Source organism: Pipra filicauda, unplaced genomic scaffold (genome assembly GCF_003945595.2).
Source record: "Pipra filicauda isolate LSUMZ 115617 unplaced genomic scaffold, ASM394559v2 scaffold172_size1731463_pilon, whole genome shotgun sequence".
NCBI lineage: Eukaryota > Metazoa > Chordata > Aves > Passeriformes > Pipridae > Pipra > Pipra filicauda.
In genome coordinates, this window is record NW_024104240.1 from 943,468 (window position 1) to 969,383 (window position 25,916).

A 25,916-nucleotide genomic window follows, 5' to 3' on the forward strand; every position below is an offset into this window, starting at 1 on the left:
TCCCACTGGAGACCCCACTGATGGGAAGGGCACCCCACTGCAGGGGCAAACCGCCCCACCACTGCCCTCCTCTCCCCACCTCGGCTGCTTGCTGGAATCCCACCAGCTTTTTCCTGCTATTTTGGCCCCTAAGCTGGGTTACCAGGAATCCTCTGGATGTGGGGGAGGCATGGTGAGGGTGCCACCATCACCCCTCCCTCCTGTGGCCACAGCAGGGACCTGATTGGGGTGGGATGTCCCTGTGGTGGCCGTGGCAGTGGTGAGTGACCAGTGGGTGGTGATCTGGGCAAGGTCACTGGTGAGAGGGGACCAGTGTGGTGTGACCAGTGTGAGGTGACTGGTACGAAGTGATTGATAAGGGGTGCCCAGTGTGAGGTCACCCCAGTGAGTGGTGTTCGGTGCTGGTGCCCAGTGTTAGTGCCTGGTATGAGGTGTCTGACCTGAGGTGCCTGATGTGAAGTGCCCTGGGGTGGTGCTGGTGCCCCGTGTGACCTGCCCCCAATGAGGGATGCCCGGTGCCTTATGGGCAGTGCTGGTGCACAGTGTGAGGTGTCCCCGAGGAAGGGTGCCCGCTGCCTGTGCATGGTGTGAGGTGCCAAGTGGCAGTCCCTGGTGTCAGGACCTGATGTCGGTGCTGGTGCTGCGTGTGAGGTGACCTCGATAAGGTGTGCCCGGTGCTGAGTGACCCCAGTGAGGGGTGCCCGGTGTGAGGTGCCTGATGTCGGTGCCCGCTGTTGGCGCCTGGTATGAGGTGCCCGGTGCGAGGTGACCCCGATGGGAAGGTACCCGGTGCCGGGAGCCCCACGGGCGGTGCCGCTCCCCCGCGACCCCCGATCCGCGCCCCCCCGGGGGGTGTGTGGGCGGGGTGTGTGGGCGGGGCGCGGGCGGGGCCTTCGGGGGTGGGCGGAGCTTCGCGGAGCCGCCGCACGCGAGCCCGGGGGGGCCGGAGCTGCCGCAGCGCCGCGCAGGTCCCGCCGCCCGCCCCGCACCGCCCGCACCGCACCGACCGCTCCTGTCCCCTCCCGCTCCGACCGCACCGACCGCAGACACAGCACCGACCGCAGACACAGCACCGACCGCAGACACCGCACCGCTCCCGCCCCGCCGCCCCGGCTGGTAAGTGCCCGCCCGCACTCCCGCCGAAGTTTCTCCCCGGTGCCGCAGCGGCGCGGGCTCTGCAGGACGGGGCCGCCCGGGCTCCCGCCGAGCCCCTGCCTGAGGTGCGATCGTCCCCCGGTGGGGTGGGATGGAGTGCGCGCGGGTGACCCGCCGTGTCCCGGTGCCAGGTGCGGGGCGGGGAACGGCGCTTTCCCCGGGAAACCCTCCGGGGACACGGGTCCCAGCGCTGCCCAACGCCCCCGGGGCTGCCCGTGGGGAGCTGCGCCCCGAAGGCGACTGGAGACAGAGCCTGGTGGGATGAAGAGGGGGGCGACCAGTGGTGCACGGGGCTGCGGAACTGGAAGGGGGGCACTCAGGGGCGTGGGACCCTCCCGAGGACGTGGGATCCTCGCGGGTCCCGCACCGAGCACTCAGCCGGGTCAAAAGTGCCCTCCCGGTGCTGCGGGATGCTCCAGCTTCGCATCCCTGCGGTTGCCCGACCGTGGGTGCCCTTGGGGTGCTGGCCCCGGGGGGTGGTGGTGGGCGCAGAGCTGTCCCCGCTGCATTGCAGGGAACCACCCTGATGCTGGGAACTCGTGGGAGCGGCGTGGCCCCAGCCATGGGCGGCCCCAAGCCCCACTGCGCTGGCGGCTTCTCCGTAGCGGCCTGGCCAGGAGCCAGCTCCAGCCAGACCCTTCTCCGGCTGGATTCCCCCGCCATGGCTACACCAAGCTCCGGGATCCTCCTGCCCTCCCGCGCTGTCTGGGTGCCGTCGGGGTGCAGTGGTGTGGAGGGGCTCAGTCCAGAACCGGGGGTGTCACACTGGGGTGCCGCAACCCTTGCTGTGCTCAGCACCTGGCTGCTCCCCTCAGCCTAGTTTTAAAGAGTGATCCCGAAGGAGCTCTCTCTGCAAATTGCGCAGGGGACAGGCAGCCTTGCAAGGTGACTGTGGCATGGGAAGAGGGGGACACGCGTCTGTGTCACCCATCGCTTCATGGTCCCCAACTGTACCAATCGCTCTGTCTCTTCACGGTCGCTCCTCGGCGCAGTGCTCTCCCGTCCTCCGGGTGAGAGTGGCCGGGACGCTGTTGTCACCCACCGCGGGATGTCCCCCAGTGTGTGCTGTCACCCACTGCAGGGTGTCCGGCAGCCCAGCCCTCCTGCGCTGTGGAGCTGCAGGGCGCTGCAGGACTCCCCGCCGGCTCCTCTGCTGCAGCAAAACTTCAGTCCTGAGCGAGGGCTGGTGCGTGAGGTGCTGCTGCAGCGGTGTTAGTCCTGCCGAGCGGCAGCGCAGCCACCGGCAGGAGTCTCCAGCCTGCTGCATTATTCCTCGCTCGCACAGTGCCTCGGCCGTAGGCTGCCGGGGGCTGCCGGACTCCCGGGGCACCCGGGGGCACCCCCGGGGCATCCCCGGGGCTCTGAGCCTTTGCTGCGCTTGGCTCCTTTTGGCCGCATGGTTTTGGTGGGAGGAAGCGTGGCTGGCGGTGGTCTGTGTGCCAGGGGAGTGAGGGGCACCGGGGAGGTGATGCACCCAAGGTCACTGAGGCCAGCAGTGGCAGCGGGACGTCACCTGTACTGCGCGGGAACAGCACAATCCAGCAAAACACCCCACTGTCCCTAAACCCCAAATGCCTCTTGGTGCGATGCCCTGTCCCCTTCTTGCATCTGGTGTAGTGCAGGAAGGGGTCTGACCTTGCTTGATCCCCTGGCATCTTGCTCGGCCTCCCGTGGTGAGCGCCACTGCCCCGCTTGCCGGGAGTCGGCCCGAAGCCCCGGTGCCCCCGATTCCGCAGGGCGAGGACGCGTCCCTCGCTGCCTGTCGCCCGGCGATGGCAGCGGCAGTGAGCCAGCACGGGCTGCACTGCATCGCCTCGGGCAACCCGCTCTGCAACCCGCTGCCCTCAGCGCCCGGGGCCACGGAGGAGGGAGGACACACACATATATTCATATAAACCCTTATATGATACATGGATATATATTATATGTATTTGGTCGAGGAGGGGGCTTCCAAAACGGCGTTGCTCACCCACAGCCGTGCCCGTGGGCAGTGGAATGGCACAGCCGTGGCATTTGTTGCCAGCTGCTCCTGCAGGAGCTGCCTCCTGCTCCGTGAGCCCTGGGGATGGCTCAAACTAAAGGCCGTCAAAGTGAGTTGGGACTCCCACTCACCCCGAGGGATGGGAGCAGGTCCTTTCTCCAGCTCACCATGGTTTTGGCAAAGCCCCAGCTCCAGGAGCCGGATGACTGCGGCTTCTCGTTATGACTGGAGTTTCTCCTTCCCCGGGCTGCGCAGAGAGCTGTGAGCTGGCAGCCGTGATGTCGTCCAGCAGGATCAATGCCCAAGCATACAGACGGCACCCAGTGTCCGCTGGTTTTCAGATCCTCTGTTTTTTAATTTCCTATCCCCAGCAGTGCAGCTCGGCACTGTGCCTGGCCACGCTCCTCCTCAGCCGGGTGGCCACCGGCGCCTTCCCTGTGCCAATATCTGGAGCTGCTGGTAAGTGCAGTTGGCAAAATGCTTTTGCCCTTGGCTGTGGTTGGCCTTTCCCTCCTGGATGAACACCCGTCTGTTCCCCAGTTTGTCCCCCCTCTGCGGCTGCCCTCGGCTTGGCTCCTGCCAGAGCCCACGTTCCCCAAAGTGCCCTTTGATTATTAGCTCTAATAATTGTGTTATCGCATCGACTGAAGTGTTTCAGATGCCAAAGCTAATTTCGCTTTTCACGCCTTCCTTCATCAGTAATGGGATTTTGATAACATCACGCATCCAAAAATATTGGATAAAGTCAGCATAATTCCCAATTTATTAATTAAACTGTAAATCAGGCAGCGTGCGGCTGTAATCTTGAATGCCCCGAACAGGTGTGATCCTGCAGCTGGGGATGGTGCTGGCCCATCCCTGACAGCCCTGGGGTGTGGGATCCCGGTGTCTCCCCCTGAGTTTGGGTGCTGTCACATCCCAGTGGGGCCACCCACTCCATTGTTCCTTGTGTGATGGAAGTCAAGGGATGTTTCATCAGCTCTGGTGTTTGGAGGAGGAACTGTGGTGCCTCTGAATTTTGCTGCTGGTCAGACAGTGGGGTGGAGGCTGGCAGAGCTCCCTGTCCCCCCAGGGTGGCTCTGGTCGTGCTTGGTGCTTTGGGAGGGGTGACTGCAGCCGGCTCCGGCAGCGCATGTGGCAAATTCCTGCTGTCCAGATCTGCTCCCGCTCTCCTGCCCAGGCAGTTGTCTGACTGTTGCACCAAACCCATCCTGTTGTTCATCTATGAGCCCACCAGCCTGGAAGGGGCTCCCGGCACTGCCAGGGGTTCTTCTACTTGTGCATCTTAAGGAAATCCGGTGTGTTTTAATTAATCTGGGTGTTTTATGCTCCCCAGCTCTTCCCAGCCCTGCATGGGTGCATCAGATGTGGGCTCTGGGCTGGTGCATCCCTGGGGATGTGAGGAGGCTGGGAGCAAAGCAGGTGATTGTGGCATGAGTGAGTGCTGGGGGCTATGATGGGGCACATCCAAACCCCGAGCCCATCTGAGCCTGTGCTGAACTGGAGAACTGGAGGTGGGCTGGGGGGACTGTCCTGCTGCCAGGGACCTGGGGAGCTGCTCCAGGGCCAGGCTGAAGCCACAGAGATGCATGGATGTCTGTGGGCAGCAGGATGCCCAAAATATGCTAGAATAGTTTGGGGTCAGCAGAGCTGATTCAGCAGCCGATGCTCCGGCAGTGCTTCTGTGGGCTGAGGAATCCCTGAGCCCCGTGAGCCTCACGTGGAGCCTTGGAACAATTCCACCAGAACACCACGGAGCTGGGACCAGCCAAGGAACTGCTCAGCACCAACCCAGGGAGGCACCTCCCACTTTCTCCTGCAGGACACAGAGTATCCCCAGGGACTCACTGGGATGGAGGGCTGCTGGGACTGGGGATCCCCAAGTGGCACCACAGCTCCCATCAGCCTCGAGCACTGGATTCAAGGAGGAAAGCAACCCCAAGTTTCAGTGCTGTGCATGGATTTACAAGCACGTGGATTCCCTGTGGGCTCTGTTGCTGTCTTGCTCTGCTCCCATGGGAGTCCCAGGGTTTTCTCCTGGGACTGAGGCATGGCAGGGCAGGGTTAGTGCTTGGGGTGAAGGTGCCAGTGTGTGCCCACTGCTGTCCACACACCAGCCTGGTGCCACTAGCAGTAGCCTGGCACAGCTGCTGCTCAGTGCTGCAGTGTGTGGCTGTGACAGCTCGGCCACAGCTCTGTGCCATGAGAGAGCCTGACAGAGACCTCCCTGTGGGGTGGGGTGGGCCTGGCCCTGGGGGACCCTTGGAAGGTGGAAGGAATGGTGGCTACCAACACCAGTTCAGGAACCTGGATGCTTTGCAGCTGGGCTCTCCAGGTTATTCTAGGGGAGAAACAGCCTTCCCTAGGATGTGCCAGTGGAGCAGCTCCTCTGTGCAGCCCTGAAAGTGTGTGCCATTGTGCCTGTGCCTCCAAGACACTTGGAAGGATGCACAGGGATGCAGCTCGGAGGGGCTGGGGAGGCCAGCCCCTGGAGGACCCTGCCATGGTGTCTAGGGGCTGTGCCCATCACCCTGGCTGGGCTCCTGGCTCTCCTGGTGGAATCTGCACAAAGTTTATTCATGGGAGTCAGTCCTGTGTTCTGGCCTTGGTGGGACTTCATGCCATAACAAAATGCCCTTGCCTGGAGTGGTCCTGTGTCCCCTATGATCCCATCACTATCCCTCCTCCATCCCCTTTTTCGCCCCCAATGCCACACGAGTGAGTGGTCCCAGGGACACAGAGCTGTACTCTGCCTCTGGGGCTCTCCTGCCTTGGAGCTGGGCAAGCAGCACCAGCACTGCTCCCACAGGCAGCCAGTCCCTGGAGACTGAGCCCAGGCTGGCAGGGAGGAGGGGGATCCTGGGTGATGAGCATCGCTGGGGGCTCCCCAGGGCCGGGAACTGGTTTTCTGGATTCTAACACCATCCCATCACCACCTCATGCTTGGCTGGGTGCTGTGGAGATCTTCCTGGAGCCTCCCCACTGGAAATGGCCCCTCGTGGCTTGTGTCTGCTCATTTGGCCCCGTCTGCTGAGCTGGGGAGCAGCGCAGTGTGTGAGCTCCCTTACTCCCGTCTCCGATTGATCCACTGCGTCTCGGCTCCTGCGAGAGCTGCTTCTGGCTCTTCCCCAGGAGCTGACCTGGCTCATTTTCACTCCCCCTGTGCCGATTGGGAGCCATCACTGTGGCACGGGGCCATGGCTGGGAGAGCCAGCAACGGGGCCGCGGTGCCGGTGCCCACCCGAGCAGGCAGGACTCGGTGCTCTTGGCCGTGTGGTGCCTTCAAAGTGCCAGGACAGCTCAGCCCATCACCATCTGGTGCCCTATTTAGCTGCACTGGTGTTGCTGTTGGAGCAAGGCATGGCTGCCGTGGCATCGCGGTGCTGGGGAACGGGCTGAGTGCTGGCGGTGCCCTACATCTATTTTTTGGGAGGCTTTTTTGGCCATTTGCAGCTCTGTGTGCCAGGGGTGGGCTGCCTGTGCTGGCTGGGGTTGGGGGGAGCCTGGCGGTTTGCTGTGGCAGTGGCCAGTGCCCTGGGGGATGTTCCACATGGAATGCTCTGGTGTCCTTGGGAACAGCTGTTTCCCCACAGCTCAGGGGACCAGAACCCCCAGCTGCCTTTTCTCTGGGTGCCATGGGGGCACATGGCATGTGCCGAAACCCTCTGGAGCCCCTGCAGGATCTCTGTGGGATGCCTCTGGTGGAGTCTTGGAGCAGTGCAGCTGGACTGGGAGACAATGGGAACCTGAAGCCGTAGTGAGGAGGGGGACAAGGTGCTCACTGGCCCCTTCGCTGTTGGCACCAAAGTGTTGGTTGGCAGTGGATGTCGCAGCACCTGCCCCGGCTCCTGGGGGAGCCCCGGTACCAGTCCCAGCTCAGCTTTCTCCCGTCCTTCCTTCACTCCTGGACCAGCAGCAGTGCTGGAGGCTGGGGATAGCCAGGGCCTGATCCAGCTAGGATCCAGTGGGCTCGGGGGGAGCGGCACCCCTAGGTGCCAGGCAGGGCTCTGAGTGCTCAGAGCTGAGTCTCCCTATCTCCTGATGCGGGCCCTGGTGTTGCTGTCACTGGCCTTGTCCCCTGTTTTACCTCAGTGCTGGTCTGATTTTAGAGGCAAAGGTGCAGAAAATCCCTGAGCTGCCTGTCTGGGCACCCTGGCACCAGCGGGTGCCAGCACTGGTACCCATGCAGGGAAGTGTCCCTGGGTAGGGACAAACCTGGTGTCTCCCTGAGCCACAATTCTCGGGGGGGCACCTGCCATTGCTGAGAGGGACCCTGGTACCTGGTGGGTGCCAGGCTGGGGTGATGCTGTGTAGGGGGAGATGCTCAGGACAGAGCAGGGCAGGGTGGGATCACCCCTTCCCCAGCCCTGCTGACCTTTATGTGTCCATCCAGTGAGTCATAGCAGTGCTCAGCACAGTCTTCCAGCAGCAGGCACCGGTGGTTTGGCTTGGGAGCACCAGAAGGCATCAATTTGGATCTCAAATGATGGATGAAGGCCTCCTTTAAGGCTACATTTACTGTTAGACCTCGCTTGGTTTTGCTGTGAGCAACGCAGGTCCTCCCTCATAGGCAAGTGCCGGCTTCAAAACCACCATTATTTTATAATTTTTTATTTTACAAGCTCTCCCCTGTGAGCCTGGGGCTGGATCTCCTTCCTTGAGGCTGGGGGCTATGTGGTGAGGAGCCCAGATTCTGGCCTGTGGGGCAGTGAGGCAGGAGCTCATCCCAGGCTGTGCAGTGTCCATCCCCTGTGCATCCCAGTCGGGGCGAGGGTGGGGACTCTGGCTGTGCCCCTGTGGGGACATGCAGGGGACACACTTGCCATCAGCTGGGCAGCTCATCCAGTGTTTACAGGAATTGTGTCCTTCTCTGTCACAGTGCTCCCCTGGAATTGCTCCTCTCCCGGGGCAGGGACGGTGGTTGGGGCTGCCAAGCCCCAGCATGTTGTTACTTTTACTTGGCTGAGCCAGGTGCTGGTGGGTGACGGGCCATGAGCAGAGCCTGCCATGGCAGGGAGGGACATTGTGGCTGACTCTAGTCCCATCTGGAGATGCTGCTGGAGTCTGCAGGATGGGGAGCAGTGCTGGGGCTCCCAGCAAGGTCTGGTGGCTGTCACTGGCCCAGGCAGCAGCAGGGTCCCATCACAGCTCTGAGTGGGGGAAATGCTGAGCTTCAGCCCTGCCTAGGGGGTTCCTCCCTCAGGGTGCTGCTCCCCATGCTGTGCCTCAGTTTCCCTCAGTGGGCAGAGGGATCTGTGCCTCAATTTCCCTTGGTGGGCGGGGGGGTCTGGCCAGCAGCACCTGCTGGTACTTGGGTTTGGGGACAGGAGAACGTGTCCCTGTGTGGGCCATGTCTCAGCAGCTCAGGTCCCGTGATGCCATGTGCTACTGGAGCGTCCTTGCTCCATCACACTCCTCGCCTGTGCTGCAGCAGCTCCTGTTCCCAGCCCAGTAGGCATACTCTCCCATGAGAAGTATGGAGCTGGGGGAGCAGAGACTCCCCTTGCCCTCAGCAGAGTGAATCAGGATGGGATTGTGGGGGGATCCCAGTGGAGAGTGCTCCCCAAGCTCTGGGGGCTGCCACAGCATCCTGGAGAGCTGTGGATGGAGAGTCTGATCTGGCACCACTGATGCAGCTGCTGTGGGGTCATGCCGGGGCTGGAGAAGGGGAACAAGGATGAGATGTGGGGGGTGGCTGGGCTGGGTTGTTGCAGAGCCCCTTTGCACCAGGGTCCTGCAGTGTCTCCCTACCTAGTGCCCCCTACACTCCCTCCTCCCTGATCCCTCAGTCTCCCCATGCCTCCACACATCCCTTGCCTGGAATTCTCTTTAATTAAATGACCATTAGAAGCCAAATCATGTTTTTGCCTTAATTAGAGTCTCCTGTCTCACTGCTGTGAGCTGAAACTCTGGCCCAGCATGTCCCCTCCGTGACTGACATCGGATGCGATGGGAGCGCTGGGGGGTCAGTGCCCCCATGAAAGGCCAGAGGGATGCCCTGGCATCGTGCCAGTGGGTCCGGCAGAGATGGGATCTCCTCCTCCAGCCGTTGTCCTGCTGACCCCAGCTCCAAAACACCCGCTGGCATCAAGATCCAGCTGGGGCACTGCCAAATATCTCAGCTGTACCTCGAAATCTCCACTTGCCCCGGGGCTGCGCTGCAGGATCCGGATCCATAGTTCCCAGACTTCCCACCGGCATTGGAATGGGAGGGGGCTCACCTTGGGACCTGTTTGGGATTTTCATTCCCAGTCATCCAAGCCTGGCACAGGGCAGTGCAGGTTTTGGGATCAGCTCCCTCAGCTGACATTCATGGAGATCTGGAGGGTCCCCCCACCCCGCCCCGTCTCCATCTCAGCAGGACAACTCAGCGCCGGCTTTGCCGTCCCGTAATTAGCGAGAACTGCTCTCTCCGGGCCCACGGTGGCAGCCGCCCTTCATTATCTAACGAACTTCCCCCAGATCGGGGTCTCCCTGGGACAATTCAACACTTTGGGCGGGGGGGCCAGGGGTTGGGCCCCCCCGTACCCGTCTGCTCGAGCCCAGCCCATCCTCCGTCAGCGCCGGCTGCTGCTAATTGCTGCCTCAGCCTCATTAATCTTCATTTGTTACTGTTTCTGCCCTCCGTCATCTCCATCGCCTTCCCGGAGGGGAGAGGTTCCAGCTGCCCCCACGGGGGAGCAGGGGGGGCGTTTTCAGCAGCTGGATTCCCCAAAATCCCCGACCCTGGCGCTGAGCTCGCTTGGTGCTGCCGTGTCCGAGGACATCCTGATCCTTCTGTGCACCCCCAAATTCTCATCCCGGGTCTGGTCCTTCGCTGATGAGGGTGAACCCCTGTCGATTCCCCCGCACATCTCGCTTCTCCCTGCGTGGTCCTCAAAGCCCCCCACCCCAACGGGTGAATCCACCCCTCTCCATCCATTCCCATCCCACCCGGACAGGGAGCTGATGCCGGGGCAGGGGGTACCCATGATGGGACCACTACTGGGGAAAGCCCAAATCCCCCTTGTTTGGCTTTTCGGATGTGCCGGGTGCTGCGGCAGCACAGGCGGGGGAGTCTCTGGGATGGAGCCTTTGCGGGAGGAGGAGGAGGAATGAGGGCTTGGGAAGGGGATTTTCCGGCGTCTAAACTGCTTTTCTGGTTACAGGGAATGCCCTGGGGATGGAGGGGGAAGGGATCGCCGGCTCCAGCCTGGGGTTTCCATCCCGCCAGACCTTGGGGTGCTGCCGGCAAACGGAATGCGGCAAATGGAATGTGTAAATGGGAGGGGGACCCGCCCACCCCCCAGCCTCCATCCCCCCCTGCTCCAGGTGTAAATCAGAGGTGTAGCCAGGGGGGGTTACACCAGGAAGGGGCCAGACCCCACGGGGCTGGTCTGGGCCTCAGTGCAGTTTCTCGGGGTTCAGTATCAGCTTTAACAAAGCTGGGGGAGTTTGGAGGCTGAGCCTGGAGGGTGGTTCGCTGGATACAGTCCCTGGGGGCTCCTTCAAGGCCAGATGTTTGCAGCTTAGGGCACTGCCTGAAGGGGTAGAGGGTAACACCCCATGGGGTGCAGGGGAGTGTTGGGGTTCTGGGGGCAGTGCAGTGTCAGGACTATGCCTGGAGGGGGCTGGGGTGATGTGTTAGGGGGTCTGGGAAGCTGCAGAGTGGGGCACAGGGTAATGTCCCATGGGATTTGGGGGTGCTGCACTGAAGGGTGCAGGATGAGGCACTGGGGGATGCAGGGGTGTGCATTAGGGGGGAAATGCACTGTGGGGGGGGTGGGTTTGGCAGGTTCAGTGTAATGCACCGTGGGGTGCAGGGGCCACATGCCGGGGGGCCCAGAGCAAAGAGGAGGAGGATAAAGCTCTGGGGGAACTGGGGTGGTACCTGGGGGGCTGCAGGGTGGAGTGTAATATAGGTGCATGGGTGATGTGCCATGAGGAGCTCTGCCCATCCTCTGCCCTGTGGGGTCTCCTCAGCAGCTGCCTGGGTGAAGCCCACCCTGTTCTGCTCCATGAGGAGCTCCCAGCGGTTTTGGAGAGGGGTGTGGGGTGGGTCCTACCATTCTCATCAGCATCCCCCATGAGTGCTGCACCCCAGGAAAGAGCTGGGGGGTCTGCAGGGGTCAGCAAGGTGGGAGGGGGATCCTTTCCAGCCAGTATTTTTTCTTGAAGCCTTAACCCACGTTCGTTCCAGGGCCAAGGGCTGATAGAAATGGTTAATTATAACCCTCATATTTTATTTATGTCCTTAAGACTCTGAGATCTTGGCCAGGGGAGAGGCAGGGAGCAGTGGGGAGTGACGAGGGGCAGCTCCAAAACAGGGAGGAATAAAGAGGAAACGTGAAGCACCGGAGGAACCGCAGCGAACATCCCCTGTGGGGGCGGCCGAGAGGGGTTTGAGGACACAGCGGGGATTTCAGGGGCCGAGCTCCCTTCCCACCCCCACCGCCGGCCGCTCGGCCCCTTGCCAGCAGCTGCCGCAACTTGCAAAGGGGAAGGGGAAAAAAAAAAAAAAAAGAAAAATTGCAAAAGGAATAAAAAAAAAAAAGGCAGCGCAGCCAGAGCAGGACTGCAATGCAGTGCCGCAGCCCAGCCGCCGCACGGCCCTCCCGCAGCACGGGGGGCCCGGCAGGGACAGGGGGCTGGGACAGGGAGGAGAGGCTGCGACGGGCCCCCCGCCCGGCATCTGCGGCGTGGGGCTGGGAGCGGCTCTGCACCCCCAGCGAGGGCTTGGGCTGCCCTGCTTGTGCCTGGTGGGGATGGGGCTTGCGACCAAGGACACCCAGTGAGGCGGTGGCACAATGGGGTCTGGGACCTGGAGTTGAGGGGATGTGCCCAAGGACACACTACTCCACTGCCTGTCCCCTCTGCTCCACTGCCTGCCCTCCCACCCAGCGATGGCACCCCGGCTACCCCCGACCCGCCTGGGCTGCCCCCATGGCACTGCCCACACCTGCCCCACGCTGCCCAGCCTGGACCCCATGCAGGAGGGGCATCAAAGCTTGGCTCCCTGGCTTGGAGGGACAGGATCGGGCCCCTGGCCCCATGGCAAGGGCTGTAGGGTCCAGGGGACTGTAGGGTACTGAGTTGGAGGGGGGGTGTGGTAACATGGTCTCCATGGGCTTGCTCCCCCAGGCCTCTCCTGTGCCTCAGTTTCTCCCAGTCCTCAGCTCTGCCAGCACCCGGTAAGCACCACAAGGGAGCAATTAGTGATGCTAATTAGCTCCCCAGCTCAAAAACAGCCCCTGCACTGAGGCCTGATGCTGCCTGCAGGCTCCCGAGCCCTGGCCAGCACCGAAGAGCCCCCCAAGCCCCCAAAGCAGCACTTCCCTGGTCGAGTGCCTGCACTGCATCTCTGCCCCCAGAGCCCCGTCCCCTCACGGTTCCCACAAGCACAGAGGCACACAGAGGGGGTGTGTGTCTGTGTGTCTGTGTGTCTGTGTATGTGTGTGTGTGCAGGCCCTTGCACAGGCTGTGGGCAGTGCCACGCACACGTGAGGATGTGCAGCCCCACGTGCAGGAGCTGGTGGAGGTGGCGACACGAGTGCTGCACGTCCACACAAGCGCTTGCACCCGGACACATCCCTGGGCAGGTGTGCTCACACGTGTGCCTGACCATGTGCACACGCCTGTCAGCACTTTGCACACGCACTGCCTGTGCACCAGCTTTTATACACACACACACAGGCACACACAGGCACACACAGGCACATGTCTCATGCACAAGCACTTGCACACCCTGTGCACATTTACACACACCCACGTGCACTCATCCTCTGTGCACACGCACGTGTGCATACCTTCACATGCATTTGCACATCCCGTGCACACACGCATGGACATGCTTGCACATACATTTACACACGTGCACAGACGTGTGCACACACACCCCCCGTGCCCGTGCACTGGCCCTTGCACCTCCATGCCCACACCTACAGGCTTGCACAGGTGCACAGACAGACACACAGAGCCCTGCACAGGCACACAGACAGACACACGGAGCCCTGCTCACATCCCTTCCCCTGCACACGAGTGTGCACACGCGTGGGCTGCAGCACGTGCCCGGCTGCGGGTGCCGAGCGGGGCTGGCTGTGCCCGTCCCCGGGGACGGCGGCTCTGTGCAGTGGGATGTGAGTGGCATCGTGATCATTGCAGCGTCAGGATTGCAGCGGGGCTGCCGCAGCCCCCCCTGCGCTCGGGGAGCTCCCACCCCCCCGGGCCAGTGCTGGGCTGGGTGCCCAAGGACTGGGGTACTGGAGGGGGGTCAGTTCGTCTGGACGCCACCCCTGCGTGCTGCCCACCTTGTACAGTGTGTTTGGGGGCAGAGGGGGTGCCCTGGGGTGTGTTGGGGGGGTGCACCCCTAGGGTCCCTCATCCCGTGCTCGCTGGGGGGCTTGCAGGGTTTCTGTGACCTGGACCCCCCGCCCTTTGTCCATGGGTGCAGGGCAGAGCCAGGACCTCCTGCCCCAGACCGGGGGGCAGGATCCAGCACTGGGGGGCTGCCTCCAGCAGCACTGGGCTTCTACATCCCATCTCTCCTCCCACTGACCCTGGTGCACCTGGGCAGTCATGGGGACAAACCCCTCAAGTGATGGGGACAAACCCCTTGTGTTTGATGGGGACAAACCTGGACACGTGTCCAGGTGTCCTCAGCTGCTGGAAGATTTGGGGAGCTCTCGTAGCCCTCAGCATCAAATAACCCTCGGTCAGGTTGGGGTTAAATGCAGCAGCTCCCGGTTTGTTCTAGGATGTGGGGGATGTGGGGCACCTCCAGCACCCTGCTCCAGCCCCCCAGTGCTGAATTTCAGGGAGCTGCAGCTGCATCGGGGCCAGGTGATGTGATGTGGGTGTCTGCAGCAGTGGCAGCCCCTCCACAGGGAGTGAAGGTGGTCATGGCTGAGACATGGGGTGGCAAAGCCTGTGCTTGTGGCAGGGACCTTGTCTGGGTGGGAGTCATATAATCAACTTGTTTTGTCATGTGAAGGGCTGTCTCTCCTTTGTGGGGGATCCCCCCAGACCTTCACACCGTATTCTCTGCAGGAGTAGCGGTGCAGAAAGAAGGTGTCTGGGTATGGAGATGCTGGATAAATCAGTGCTTGATTCACCTGAGAGGTGGCTGACTACACGTGGTAGCACCAATTTGAGGTAGGAACACCCCCAGGTCTCTCTGGCTGACTTTTTGAGGTGAGAATGCTCCTTTTCCACTGCTGTGGGAAGGGCAGAGGAGCAGCCAGACCTGGGGGACAGTGCTCTGGGCAAGGAGCCTTCACTGAGTGGGAAGAAGAGATGCAGGGAGTGGGATGCCCCCATCCCAGAGCTCACCTGCCCCCAGAAACTCTTTCCTGGGTTATCTGCGATCCTGCTGGCTCTTTGCTTACTCCCCTGAAGAGCCTGGTATCCTCCTTAACCCCACCAGCACACTTACTCTCTGGGATTCTTCCTACTCTGGTCTTCCCTTTGCAAGCTGCTTGAGTTGTGGAGGAATTTTGTGGCTGGATCTGGGTTGTGGGGGCACTTTGAGTCTATAGCTGGGGTTGTGGATCCACTTTGGGGTTGAAGCTGGGTTATGGAGGTCAGTCGTGGAGACATTTTGGGGCTGGAGCTTGGTCAGGGAGGCATGTTGTACCAGGTTTACTTGCAGAAGTCAAAGCCACATTTGCAAGACCATGGGATGGGTGTCCCCATGCTTGGGGGGTGCTCAGACCCCGCTGGGCTGGGGAGGGGATGCTCAGCACACTGGGCTATGCTGCAGCTCTGGTAGTGAACTGAGCACCTTCTCTGGCCCCACGGGGGAGGGGGCTGCCTGAGGGAGCTCTGCAGGGTTGGGAGCTGGGCAGGAGCCTCGAACCACCCAGGGCATGGTACCTATGACATTGTGAAAGGGTCAACTCATTGACCTGCACGCTGAGCCTTCCATGGCTGTGTAGAGCTTGCCCTTCCCTGCTTCCATCCGTCCTCAAGATGTGCCCTGCCAAAGCTCCCTGGGGCTGGAAGAAGAACAGTGTGCTGCTCCTCTCCTGCTCCCAGATTTGGAAGTTCCCACAGGGCCAGAAGCAAGTCCTGAGGGTCCCTCACCAGTGCTGGGTGCCCCATGCCTGGGTCCTGGCCTAAAAGGAAGGATAGGAGGGGCTGGCTTTGTTCAGACTGACCTCACTCATCTCTTCTGGGATGCAACATTCCTCTCCTCATCCCACGGGGTCTCATCAGGCGAACATCCCCCCAGGAGTGTCCCTGATGTCCCTGGGAAGCTCTGAGCTGGCACCATCACTGATGCAATGCTGGGTGATGTTCCCGGTGGCTTTGGAGATGTCAAGGGCCAGGAAACTCAGGGGTCCGCTGGACTTCTTATCACTTGTGAGGGATCCAGGTGTCTGATCTCTCACAGCCATGGGGTCTGTGCCCCTCCAGCAGAGGATGAGGTGTCCTGCTGCAGCCCTGCTGTCCATGCTGATCCCAGTGCTACTGGGGACGCTGCACAGGGAGGAGCAGGGGCAGCAGGAACTGTGTGACCACGGGGTGATGTTGTGTTTCAGGGAGCCCCTGACCCACCATGACGTTCAAACAGGCGTCTATGATGGCCCCAGAGGCCACGGCCACCACGATGCCCATGAGCACGATGGAGAACTCCACCGAGGCCGCGGGGCCAGGCGAGAGCAAGGAGGACATGTTCACCAAGCTGAGGGACAAGTTCATGAACGAGCTCAACAAGATCCCCCGTGAGTAGCTGCTTCTTTCCCAGGTGCTACCCCCCTGATGGCCCCACCACCGCGCTGGTCCTCGGGCAACATGTTGGACAAGATTTTGGGGTGGTTGGGCTGGAGCTGCAGGGCTGACCACAACACTGGCTTTTGCCTGCAGTTCCACCCTGGGCCCTCATCGCCATCGCAGTGGTAGCCGGACTCCTCATCCTCACCTGCTGCTTCTGCATCTGCAAGAAGTGCTGCTGCAAGAAGAAGAAGAACAAGAAAGAGAAGGGCAAAGGCATGAAGAATGCCATGAACATGAAGGACATGAAGTCAGGCAACCAGGTGACGTCCTTCTGGGCTGCTTGGCCAACAATCCCTCCGGATGAGCGATGAACTGTGCTGGGGCACCCATAGATCAGGCAGCAGATTGGGATAGAGTCACCAGGATATCTGAAGCCAGGGCATGGAGCCACCAGCCACTGGGATGGGACAGTGCAGACAGGAGCCAGGACCTGAGACAGCAGCACTGTCCTCTTTCAGTGCCCACTGGCCCAGATGTGACCAGGCTCGAGCTGTCCTGGACCTGCCAATGCTTCACACGAATCAGAAAATGTTAAATTAATCCCTTTCATCTTCCTGCCTCCCTCTGGGTTACCCTCATTTCGCTGAGCCTTTAGCCAAGAGGGGAGGGCCACCAGGGCAAAACAACTGCCAGTTTGGGGTCGAGAGGCAGGTGCTGGTACCTGGAGCAGACCTGGGGCTGTCTCCTCATCCTTGGGGCCAGCCTGAGGTGGGCTTTGGTACCTGCAGGCTTGGGGCCACTCCAGCCATTTCCATGGCCTTGACCCAGGGCCATTTAGAGGGGGTGAGAGATTTTGGGTGCCTGTTCCTGCTCTTCAGAGCTGTGTGGGCACCATGAACATGCAGGCAGGGCTGGAGCAGGAGCAGTAGGAGATGTGGGGTGGGATTCCCCAGCAGAGAGCAGGGGCTGTATCCCCTGGGACTCCACAGGGTCATACAAACCCTGACCCCCCCCCACCCCATGGGTCCCTCAGTGCTCTGTCTAACGTGTCTGTCTTCCCTTGTGGTGCCCTGGCCTCCTTCCACCTGCTGCCCTGGCTGCCTGGTCCCTCCCCATCCTGGGACACCCTCCATGGTAAGTGTCACCATGAGCCTCCTTCTCCATCATCTGCTTCCAGGGTGGGTTGGGGGACCTGGAGACATGTCAGAGAGGAGATAAGGAGCCAGGACTGCCACCCTACAGACCATGGCTTGGAGAGGCAGGAAGAGGGGTGGCTTTTCCTGGGGACAATTAGGGTGTAGCTGAGCCTACAAAGCACTGGCTGTAGTGCTTCCCCAAGCACAGGCTGGGGGGTACAGGACCCACCGCCTGCAAGCACCAAACCTCACTCCACTGGAGCCAACCCCTTGTTCTGGTGGTCCAAGGAAGCCCCGCATGCCACCTAGTCTGGACCAGCACCGGGGGCTCCCTGGCAGCCATGTGGCTGTGGCAGAGCCAATGCCACCCCCAGACTGCTCTACCAGTGCTTTGTGTCCCCAGCACAGGGGTCTCCTTTCCTCTGATGGGGAGAACCTGGGTGTTGAGATGGCAGTAGGGTTGGGGTGCTGAGGTCCCCTGGTGTGGGGACGGGGACGCTGGGCTGTGACCGTGCTGCTGAGCTGGGCACTGCGGCTGCCACTGCAGGACCAACAGGACGACGATGATGCAGAGACGGGTCTGACGGAGGGGGAAGGTGAGGAGGAGGAGAAGGAGCCAGAGAACCTGGGCAAGCTGCAGTTCTCACTAGACTACGATTTCCAGGCCAATCAGGTGATGGAGGGGCTGGGGCTCAGCTGAGGAGTGGGGTTTGCCCAGGGGGATTTTTGAGGGGACAAATCTCCATGTTGGACCCGGGTGGCATGGGAGGGAAGGAAGAGCTGGGTGCTGAGGAAATCCTGCCTTGGGCTGGAGATGAGTGGAGATCTGCAGAGTGTAGCTGGGCTGTCCTAATAAGGACACCCCTCTGCCCCCTCCAGCTGACGGTGGGAATCCTCCAAGCCGCTGAACTGCCAGCTTTGGACATGGGGGGCACCTCAGACCCCTATGTCAAGGTGTTCCTGCTGCCTGACAAGAAGAAAAAGTACGAGACCAAAGTGCAGAAGAAGACGCTCAACCCTGCCTTCAACGAGACCTTCACCTTCAAGGTGAGACCCTTCACCCACAACACAAGACCTTGCCTCCCACTCCCATCCTTCTCACTGACTGCACTGGTCCCATATGCTGACCCTCACTGCTGGGAGCAGGTGGTCCTGGCTCGGGGTCCTCTGAGCCCTCTGTCAGCCCGGTTGCTGTCCCTGTTTGTGCAGGTGCCCTACCAAGAGCTGGGTGGGAAGACGCTGGTGATGGCCATCTATGACTTTGACCGCTTCTCCAAGCACGACATCATCGGGGAGGTGAAGGTGCCCATGAACACGGTGGACCTGGGCCAGCCCATCGAGGAGTGGCGGGACCTGCAGAGCGGTGAGAAGGAGGAGGTGAGAGCCAGCCCTCAGCCAGCTGAACCTCTTGGTTGGGGGATTTAGATGGGGGTGGCCACGGGGTGAGCTCTGCTTTTGGGACCATCCCACAGCACTCAGGGTGATGATCATGTGGGGTCCCACTGGGGTGGGACTCATTCTTGTCCTGGCTATGAGTTCTGGGCAGGATCTGCCATCTTGTTCCTCTACGTAAAAACCTTTTTGTCACAAAAAATGAAGAGTATAAAACATCTTGAGTGCTGTGCTGGGCCTGACCAGCTCCAGATCCAGTGATCAAACCCTTGTGCTGGTGCATGGGGTGCCAGCTTGTGCCTGTATTGAAGGCTGAAGAGGGTTTGGGGAGACCTGCATGTGGGACCATGTCCAAACAGTGCAGTCTGATGCGCTGGCAACGCTTTGATATCCACTCCCTGCTTTCCTTGGCAGCCAGAGAAGCTGGGAGACATCTGCATCTCTCTCCGGTATGTGCCCACGGCTGGGAAGCTCACTGTCTGCATCCTGGAGGCCAAGAACCTGAAGAAGATGGATGTCGGGGGTCTCTCAGGTCAGTGTCACTCGGGGGCAGCCTCCTCCTGCCCCACTGGGGCTCTCAGCACCTTTTGTCAGGAAGAACACTGGGGCCATCAATCTGGCTGGACTCGGGGAAGCTCCCCCAGTGCCTCCTCCTGCATTGGAGGCAGCCCAAGGTCTGGTTGGAGGGCAAAGGAAGATGGGCATGGGATGAATCCTCTACCCTTAGGAAGGACGTTTTGAATTTGGTCTCACACTGTGTCCAGGACCAGGATGCTGCAGGACCTGGGTGGTGAAAATTCTCCTCTGCCATTTTCTCCTGGTCCTGCTCCTCCTTGACTTGTTCCAGGGATCTCAGTTGACAGAATGTTTTTGCTCAAAGAGTCTTCCCAACCCCATCGTGGGGCTGAGCTCTGTGCCCAGGGGTCTTCAACTCTTTCCAGACCTGCCTTAACCACGGGAAGAGCAGTCCCTGCATGGCTGGAAGGGTTCAGCTTTATTGTGGGGTGTCCTACTCCAAAAACATGGGTGACAGATGCCACCTGACAGGCCAGCTGTCACTCCACTGTCCCCAGTCCTCCTACAAGAGGGCCCTCAGCACAGAATCACAGAATTAATGTTGGAAAAGACCTCCAAAATCGTTGTGTCCAACCTGTGACCAATCCCCATTTTTTCAACCATCCCAGAGCACTGAGTGCCATGTCCAGTTGTTCCTTGGACACCTCCTTGGACGGTGACTCCACCACCTCTTTGGGCAGTCCATTCCAATGCTTGACAACCTTTTCAGTGAAGAAATTCTTCCTGACATCCAGCCTGAACCTCCCCTGTTGCAGCTAGAGGCCATTTCTCCCTGGCTAGTTACCTGGGAGCAGAACCCCCCAGCTCCACCCTCCTGTCAGGGAATTGTAGAGAGCAAAAGTGTCCCCCTTGAGCCTCCTTTTCTCCAGGTTGAACCTCCCCAGCTCTCTCATCCATTCCTCATCTGACTGACTTTCCAGACCCTTTCCCAGCTCTGTTGCATGCAGAAATGCTCCATCCCTCATCCAGTTGCTCCCACAAATCCTCTCCAGCCCAGCTATTTTGACTTTGGTCCCCATCAACAAACCCCAGAGCTCATGGACATCTCTACCTCATCCTGGGCTGAGATGCCTCTTGGCTGATGGTGCTCCCTGGGCATCTCATCCCTGGCTGATGCACCCTCCTGACCCCCAGATCCCTACGTGAAGATCCACCTGCTGCAGAATGGCAAGAGGTTGAAGAAGAAGAAGACCACAGTCAAGAAGAAGACCCTGAACCCTTACTTCAATGAGTCCTTCAGCTTTGAGATCCCCTTCGAGCAGATACAGGTTTGTCTGATGACTCCCCTGGGAGGCAGAAAAGGGGGAGGGTGATGGGAGATGTCCTGCAGCTGCCTGAGCCCATTTCCCAGCATTCTCACCAACCTGAGTGGCTCCTGCCGAGCTCCTGGTCCCTGAGATAGACCCAGTCCCATCCTGGGCCTGGACTGATGCTGAGAGCAGCTGGTGCAGGGGCAGAATTGGGAGGCTGGGCAGCACCTATGGGAGATGCAACCCCAACAGAGACAACAGCTGGAACAGGGCTTTCCTCTGCTCCTGCTCCAGGCATAACAAGGACCTGTGCTCACCCCAGGCATAACAAGGACCCCCCAGTACTCCTAAAGGCATGTTGGACCACTGGCCAGTGCCTTCTGCCCCTCCATGTCCTGCCCAAGCCCCCGCACTTGCCCCTTGCCCTGGCCCAGTAGCCCACAACTCTTACCCAGCTCCTTCACCACACCTTGGTGACCTTTCCCAGGTGAGTTAGGTCAGGATGAGCTGGGTCCCCACTGTGGCTCTGCAGCCCTGGGCTCCTTGGGAATGATGTGCAGGAAGCACAGAGGGGGCCCTGCCCCAAAATGGGCCATGGCAGGGCTCAGCCTTGGGGGATCCCTGCGGCACCCTGAGACCACAGAGCCGTCACGGTGCCGTGCCTTTCCACCCTCTAAAGAAGGTTTCTCCTCCTGTAGAAAGTGCAAGTGGTAATCACGGTGCTGGACTATGACAAGCTGGGGAAGAATGAAGCCATCGGCAAGATCTTCACGGGCTGCAACTCCACTGGCACAGAGCTGCGGCACTGGTCCGACATGCTGGCCAACCCCCGGCGGCCCATCGCCCAGTGGCACTCGCTGAAGCCAGAGGAAGAAGTAGATGCAGCTCTCGGGAAGAACAAATAGGCGGCTCTGGCGGCCGGCGCGGCACTCGGACAGTCGGCGCGGCCCAGAGCTACTGATACCTCGGTTCTGCAACCTCCCGTCTTGGTTTTTTTGTTCTGTTTTAAGCTGAAATGCCCTCTGATGGCTCTGGAAGGGTTTCCAGGCAGCCCCAATAGCTTCCAGGGGAAGAGGTTAAAGACACGGATGGTTCTTTTCGTTCTTCAGCATCGCTCCCTTTGTGCTGCATGTCCCGCCGCCTCCGCTCACCATCCCTTCCCAGTGCAAAGCCACCGGCGTGCCTGGGACCTTCCCCGGCAGCCACGTCACCAGCCTGCAGCACTGCTGCTGTCATCCTTCCCTTGGGATCACGTGGGGAACCATGGAAAGTTGCATGGAGGTGATACCGGAGACTGACGGTGTGGAATGACTAGACCCACTGTGCTTGCTCGGGTCATGGTCAGCTGTAGGACAGCAAAACAGTGGAGAAGACCCTCTGGAAAGATCCAGGTGCCTCCCCCTGGTCTTCCCCAGGGATGGCTGAATGCCCTTGGTCAGCTCCAGGTTTGGCTTCTCTGGGGAGAGGTTTGCAGGGGATCCTCTCTGTGGCTGGCGTGGTGGTGGGGTGCTGAGCCCTTGGTGTTGCAACTGGAGCTGTGGGGGCCTGTCTGAGCCCCGGGAGCCCTGGGGGTGCTGCTCTGAGGAGACATGTGGATGTGGATGCACCATCAGTGCATCAATCACCACCATCGCCACCATCTCCATTGTGTCCCCAGAGGCCAAGCAAGGGCAGTGCTGGGTGAAATCTGTAGGTCAAGATGCTTCCACAAGGCAGGTTTATGCTGAGAGGTCTCCAAACGTGGTGAGGGCAGAACCCCAGAGCAGTGCCAGGTGCCTCCCCAAAGCCCATCCATTGTGTGTCGCCAGGGCTCAGACCCACCGTGGGCACCCCGGCACAGCCCGGGGGCAGCTGGGGGGGCTTTGGGGAGCTCCAGCCCCACCACTGCAGCCCACCTGATGTAGACGATGAGAGCGAGCCCAGGGCCAAAAAGGGACCAAAGCCTCTGACCCCCACAAGCTGCTACTCCCCACCAGGCCACTGGCTGCCAAATCCACTCCATCCTGCTCCCTTCAGGGTGTTTAAGCCATATCCGTGTCCCTGACAGTGGGCAAGAGCTTCTCCAGACCACCTCTCCCCCTGTCAGACCAAGCCCCTGAGCTGGAAAGCCAACACTGTTCCCTGCAGCTGGGAGAGGATCCAGCAGCCCTGCCCAGTTCAGCCCAGTCTGTACTGGAGCTCTGACATGAGCTGGTGTCCCCATCCCAGCTTTGACTCCCTGTCAGCCTCACGCTCACAGCTCCACTTGGCTCCCCTGGACTCAGTTTTGGGGGTTCTGCCGCAGTGCAGCAGTGAAGGACGTTGCCACAACGGAACTGAGCCCCGGGGACACCCCAGCACTGGGGCCGCTGCTCTGGGGGTCCAATGTCTGGGCTGGGAGCTTGGTGCAGTCCTGAGTCTGGGGACAAAGTGCCAAAACTGAGCTCAGCCCAGCAGTGTTGGAGGCTTCAGCAGCTCCCACAGCTCCCGGTGCTGAAAGGGCATCCTGGCCCTGGCTGGAGGTGGGGAGATGATGGGAAATTTGGTGGCAGCCACATCTCAGGGGTTTCAGATGGACACAGGGATCAGCCCTTGCCCCTAGAGGGACGTGCAGCTCTGGGACAGTTCCCCAGGGAAGGATGGCTCCATCCTTAGGAGCTTTGGGCTCAGGTAACCAAGCTGCATGGGGGGGGGGATGTTGGATGGGCACCTCCAACGACCACCTCCACCACCACCATGGCTGCGCTTGGCTCGTGCCCTGGTGAAAGTGGCACTAGGGTCACACCAGGTTTGAAGGGGTCATCAAGCAAGTGGTCCCACAAGGCCATCTCCAGCTTTAATAAGTCCCTTTTCCTAATCAATGTGTCAGCATCAGCAAATGGGTCTTGCCCTGCTCCTGTAGCCAAAGGGAGAAGAAGTCTCGGGATGCTTTTAATTAAAGGGGGAGTTGAGAGGGTGAGGATGCCCCACGGCGAGGAGCACTAGCTGGATTCAGTCTCACTTTGAGGTCCATCCAGCCACTGGTTGGGGCGGGGGTTTGCCTTACACGGAAATGGGTTAAAAAAGAAGAAATTGGAAAGAGCACTGAAATCCTCCCGTTGGCAGTCAGAGAGAGTGCACAGCCCTGCAGCCTCCCCTGGGGAGCAGGTGGAGTTGTGCACACCTGTACACGTGCACACCTATACACCTGCACAGCTGTTCACACCTGTACACACCTGTACCCCTGCACCCCCTCCTGTGCACCCCCATCCACATCCCTCCCCCCCACACCCCACCCGCACCCCCAGACCTGCCAGGGTCTCACCAGGAGCAGAGATCCCACCTGGCTGGTTTCCATTCAGACTCTCTAAGCCTTGGGGGGGTGGGAGGGGGAAGACTGTGACTTTAATACATAATTTAATTTATTTTTTTTTTAATAAAAAGGGGAAAACCAACCAACGTATTGAAGCCATCTGCGCTGCCTCTGACCCCCCTCTCCCCCCCCCCACTTAGCTATGTGTAGGTAAAATATATGGAGACATAGCTGTAAATACCACGAGCAGTGCATGTGATGCAGCCACGTAGCAGTAGCAGCATGGCCCCAGCCCGGCGCTGCCACCGCCCCCGGCACCGCCGTCCCCACCTCGGCCTTCAGCGAGGGGGGACACGGCGACCAAGGGAACTCATCGCTCGAGAGCTCTCCACCGCCCTGGTTATTTTCCCCCCCCTCAATAAAACGAAAACCCCCAATAAAATCATGTAAAAGAAGAAAATAATGCCAAGAAGCAAAAGCATGCCAAGCCCGGCCCGCCAGCGGAGCCGTCACCGACGCAGCCCGTGACATCCATGTGTGTCTTGTTCCTGTACCTCGTCGCGTTCGTCCCATGGCCGGGTAGCGGCAACATCGTGGCTTCCGTGTCCTGTGTGCGTTGGTTCATCTCACCGTCAGAGCAACTTTAGAAGCCATATAAGAGCACGGTGCGCCGGGACCCCGCGGGGCGGCCCGCGGTGAGCCGTGACCTCCTTCCCCCCGTGTGTCCACCGTCCCCCTGGTTTCGTGGGGCTCAGGCTGCCAGGACGAGCATCGGCCACTGCCTCGGTGGCCACAGATGCCGCCGCCACACCGGGCGAGGGAACGGGGCAGCGCTGGGCACAGACGCCGGGCCGACCTGCCGGGGGCATTTCTGTGATGGGAAAGCTGGTGGTGAAAATGCTTTTCGGAGCAATTTGGGTTATATCTGCCACGTCCAGTCAGGTGGTTTCTGTTTTTGGGGATGAGAGCGGGCATTCCCCTCTCCTGGCTGCCCCGCGGAGCAAACCCAGCCGTGCCACAGAGATGCTCCCGGGGTTAAAAGGAAGAGAAGCCGCGAGTCTTGGCAACGGGCTCTGCTTTCTTTTCCTTTTTCCCCCCTCAAACTGGAAGGGAGGAGCCAGCTCCTTCGGGAGTGGCAGGCTCGGCCATTCCCGGCCCCCCAGTGCCGGCCCCGCTCTGCCCCGTCCCGGCCCCGCAGCGCTCGGCTCCGGCGGAAGCTGCTTTTAACGCCCCTTCCCCTCGTGTGGACTGTGTCGTTCCCGTCTCTGATCGTTCGATGGTTATTTTGTAATGATCTCTGTCTCCTTATTAAAGAAACGAGCTGAAAGGAGCTGGTTCCCTTCTGGTCTTGCTGCTGGGGCTGGCGGGGCATCCGCGGAGAGGGGCAGGTCCCAGGGTAAGGACACCAGGGACAGTGGAGGGAAGGAGGTGTGAGGGGAACCCCATGAGTGCCCAGGTCCCCCATGGAATCATGGAATCACTGAGGTTGGAAAAGCCCTCCAAGATCATTGAGTCCAACCATTCCCCCCAGCACTGCCATGTTCACCACTAACCACGTCCCCAAGTGTTACATCCACATGTCTTCTGAACACTTCCAGGGATGGTGACTCCACCACTACCCTGGGCAGCTGTGTCAGGGCCCAAACCTTTCAGTGAAGACATTTTTCCCAATATCCAACCTAAACCTCCCCTGGCACGGCTTGAGGCCATTTCCTCTCGTCCTGCCCCTTGTTCCCTGGGAGCAGAGCCTGACCACCCCCGGCTCCCCCCTCCTGTCAGGGAGTTGCAGAGAGTGAGAAGGTCCCCCCTGACCCTCCTTTTCTCCAGGCTGAGCTCCACCAGCTCCCTGTGACTTGTTCTCAGCCTTGAGCCCTGGCCCTTGGCTGAGTGTGGTGGACCAGACATGGGGCACAGGTGGTCCCCACCAAATTCTTCCCCCCCAACAGAGTCTGGTCCCTACAGTCAAGTTTAGGTCCTGCCCTGCTTTGCAGACGCACTGGACACCCCCAGATCCCAAGGGAAGAGCTCAACCTGCTCCAACCACCTCTGAAGTCTGGAACACATGCAGGTTTCCAGCAGCCTCACCTGGGACAGAGGATCCCAGATGTGACACCATCACCTGCCCGTGTCTTTGCCACACTTCGTCCTGGCCAAACTCCTGAGAAGAGCAAACACAGGACTTGGCAGAATGGGGGAGATGGTCCTGACCCCCAATGTGGTTCCAAGGAGCAGATGGGACCCTCTCCCTTTTGCCTTCCCACTGGGGAGAGGCTCTCAGGGATATGCATCCCAGTTCCTTCATTTCAGCTTCCCCTGAACAGGCACCTGTGTTGTAGCTGCTGCTGTAGCATTTGTGCTTTTATGGATGATGGACACTGTTATGCCATGAGAATTTTGGGAGAAACACGGAATTTTAGTCCAAATAACTTATAATTCCAGAAAGACGGAAGCAAGGTCAAAGC

The 25,916-nt window shown here is 60.3% G+C and overlaps 1 protein-coding gene across 2 annotated transcripts; it reads left to right on the plus strand.

Annotated features, from left to right (window-relative positions):
* Nucleotides 1-988: 988 nt before the first annotated feature.
* On the plus strand, nt 989-24,784 carry SYT2 (synaptotagmin 2). Of its 2 annotated transcripts, XM_027728905.2 has the most exons (9): nt 989-1,116; nt 15,655-15,837; nt 15,980-16,149; nt 17,522-17,638; nt 17,845-18,012; nt 18,175-18,342; nt 18,772-18,889; nt 20,068-20,201; nt 20,882-24,784. In XM_027728905.2, exons 2-9 carry the CDS (start codon nt 15,672-15,674, stop codon nt 21,086-21,088), a joined length of 1,248 nt encoding a protein of 415 aa, XP_027584706.1. In that variant the 5' UTR covers nt 989-1,116; nt 15,655-15,671; the 3' UTR covers nt 21,089-24,784. The 2 variants fall into 2 exon arrangements, with proteins under 2 accessions (XP_027584706.1, XP_039235640.1); XM_039379706.1 differs by lacking the exons at nt 989-1,116; nt 15,655-15,837; nt 15,980-16,149 and adding an exon at nt 16,219-16,963 and having other exon boundaries at nt 17,513-17,638.
* Nucleotides 24,785-25,916: the final 1,132 nt, after the last annotated feature.

Coding starts and splice junctions, on each gene's coding strand:
- SYT2 (XM_027728905.2), top strand. CDS start 15,672: ATGACGTTCAAACAGGCGTCTATGATGGCCCCAGAGGCCACGGCCACC. Junction 15,838..15,979: donor CGAGCTCAACAAGATCCCCC/GTGAGTAGCTGC, acceptor TTTTGCCTGCAG/TTCCACCCTGGGCCCTCATC. Junction 20,202..20,881: donor TCCCCTTCGAGCAGATACAG/GTTTGTCTGATG, acceptor CTCCTCCTGTAG/AAAGTGCAAGTGGTAATCAC.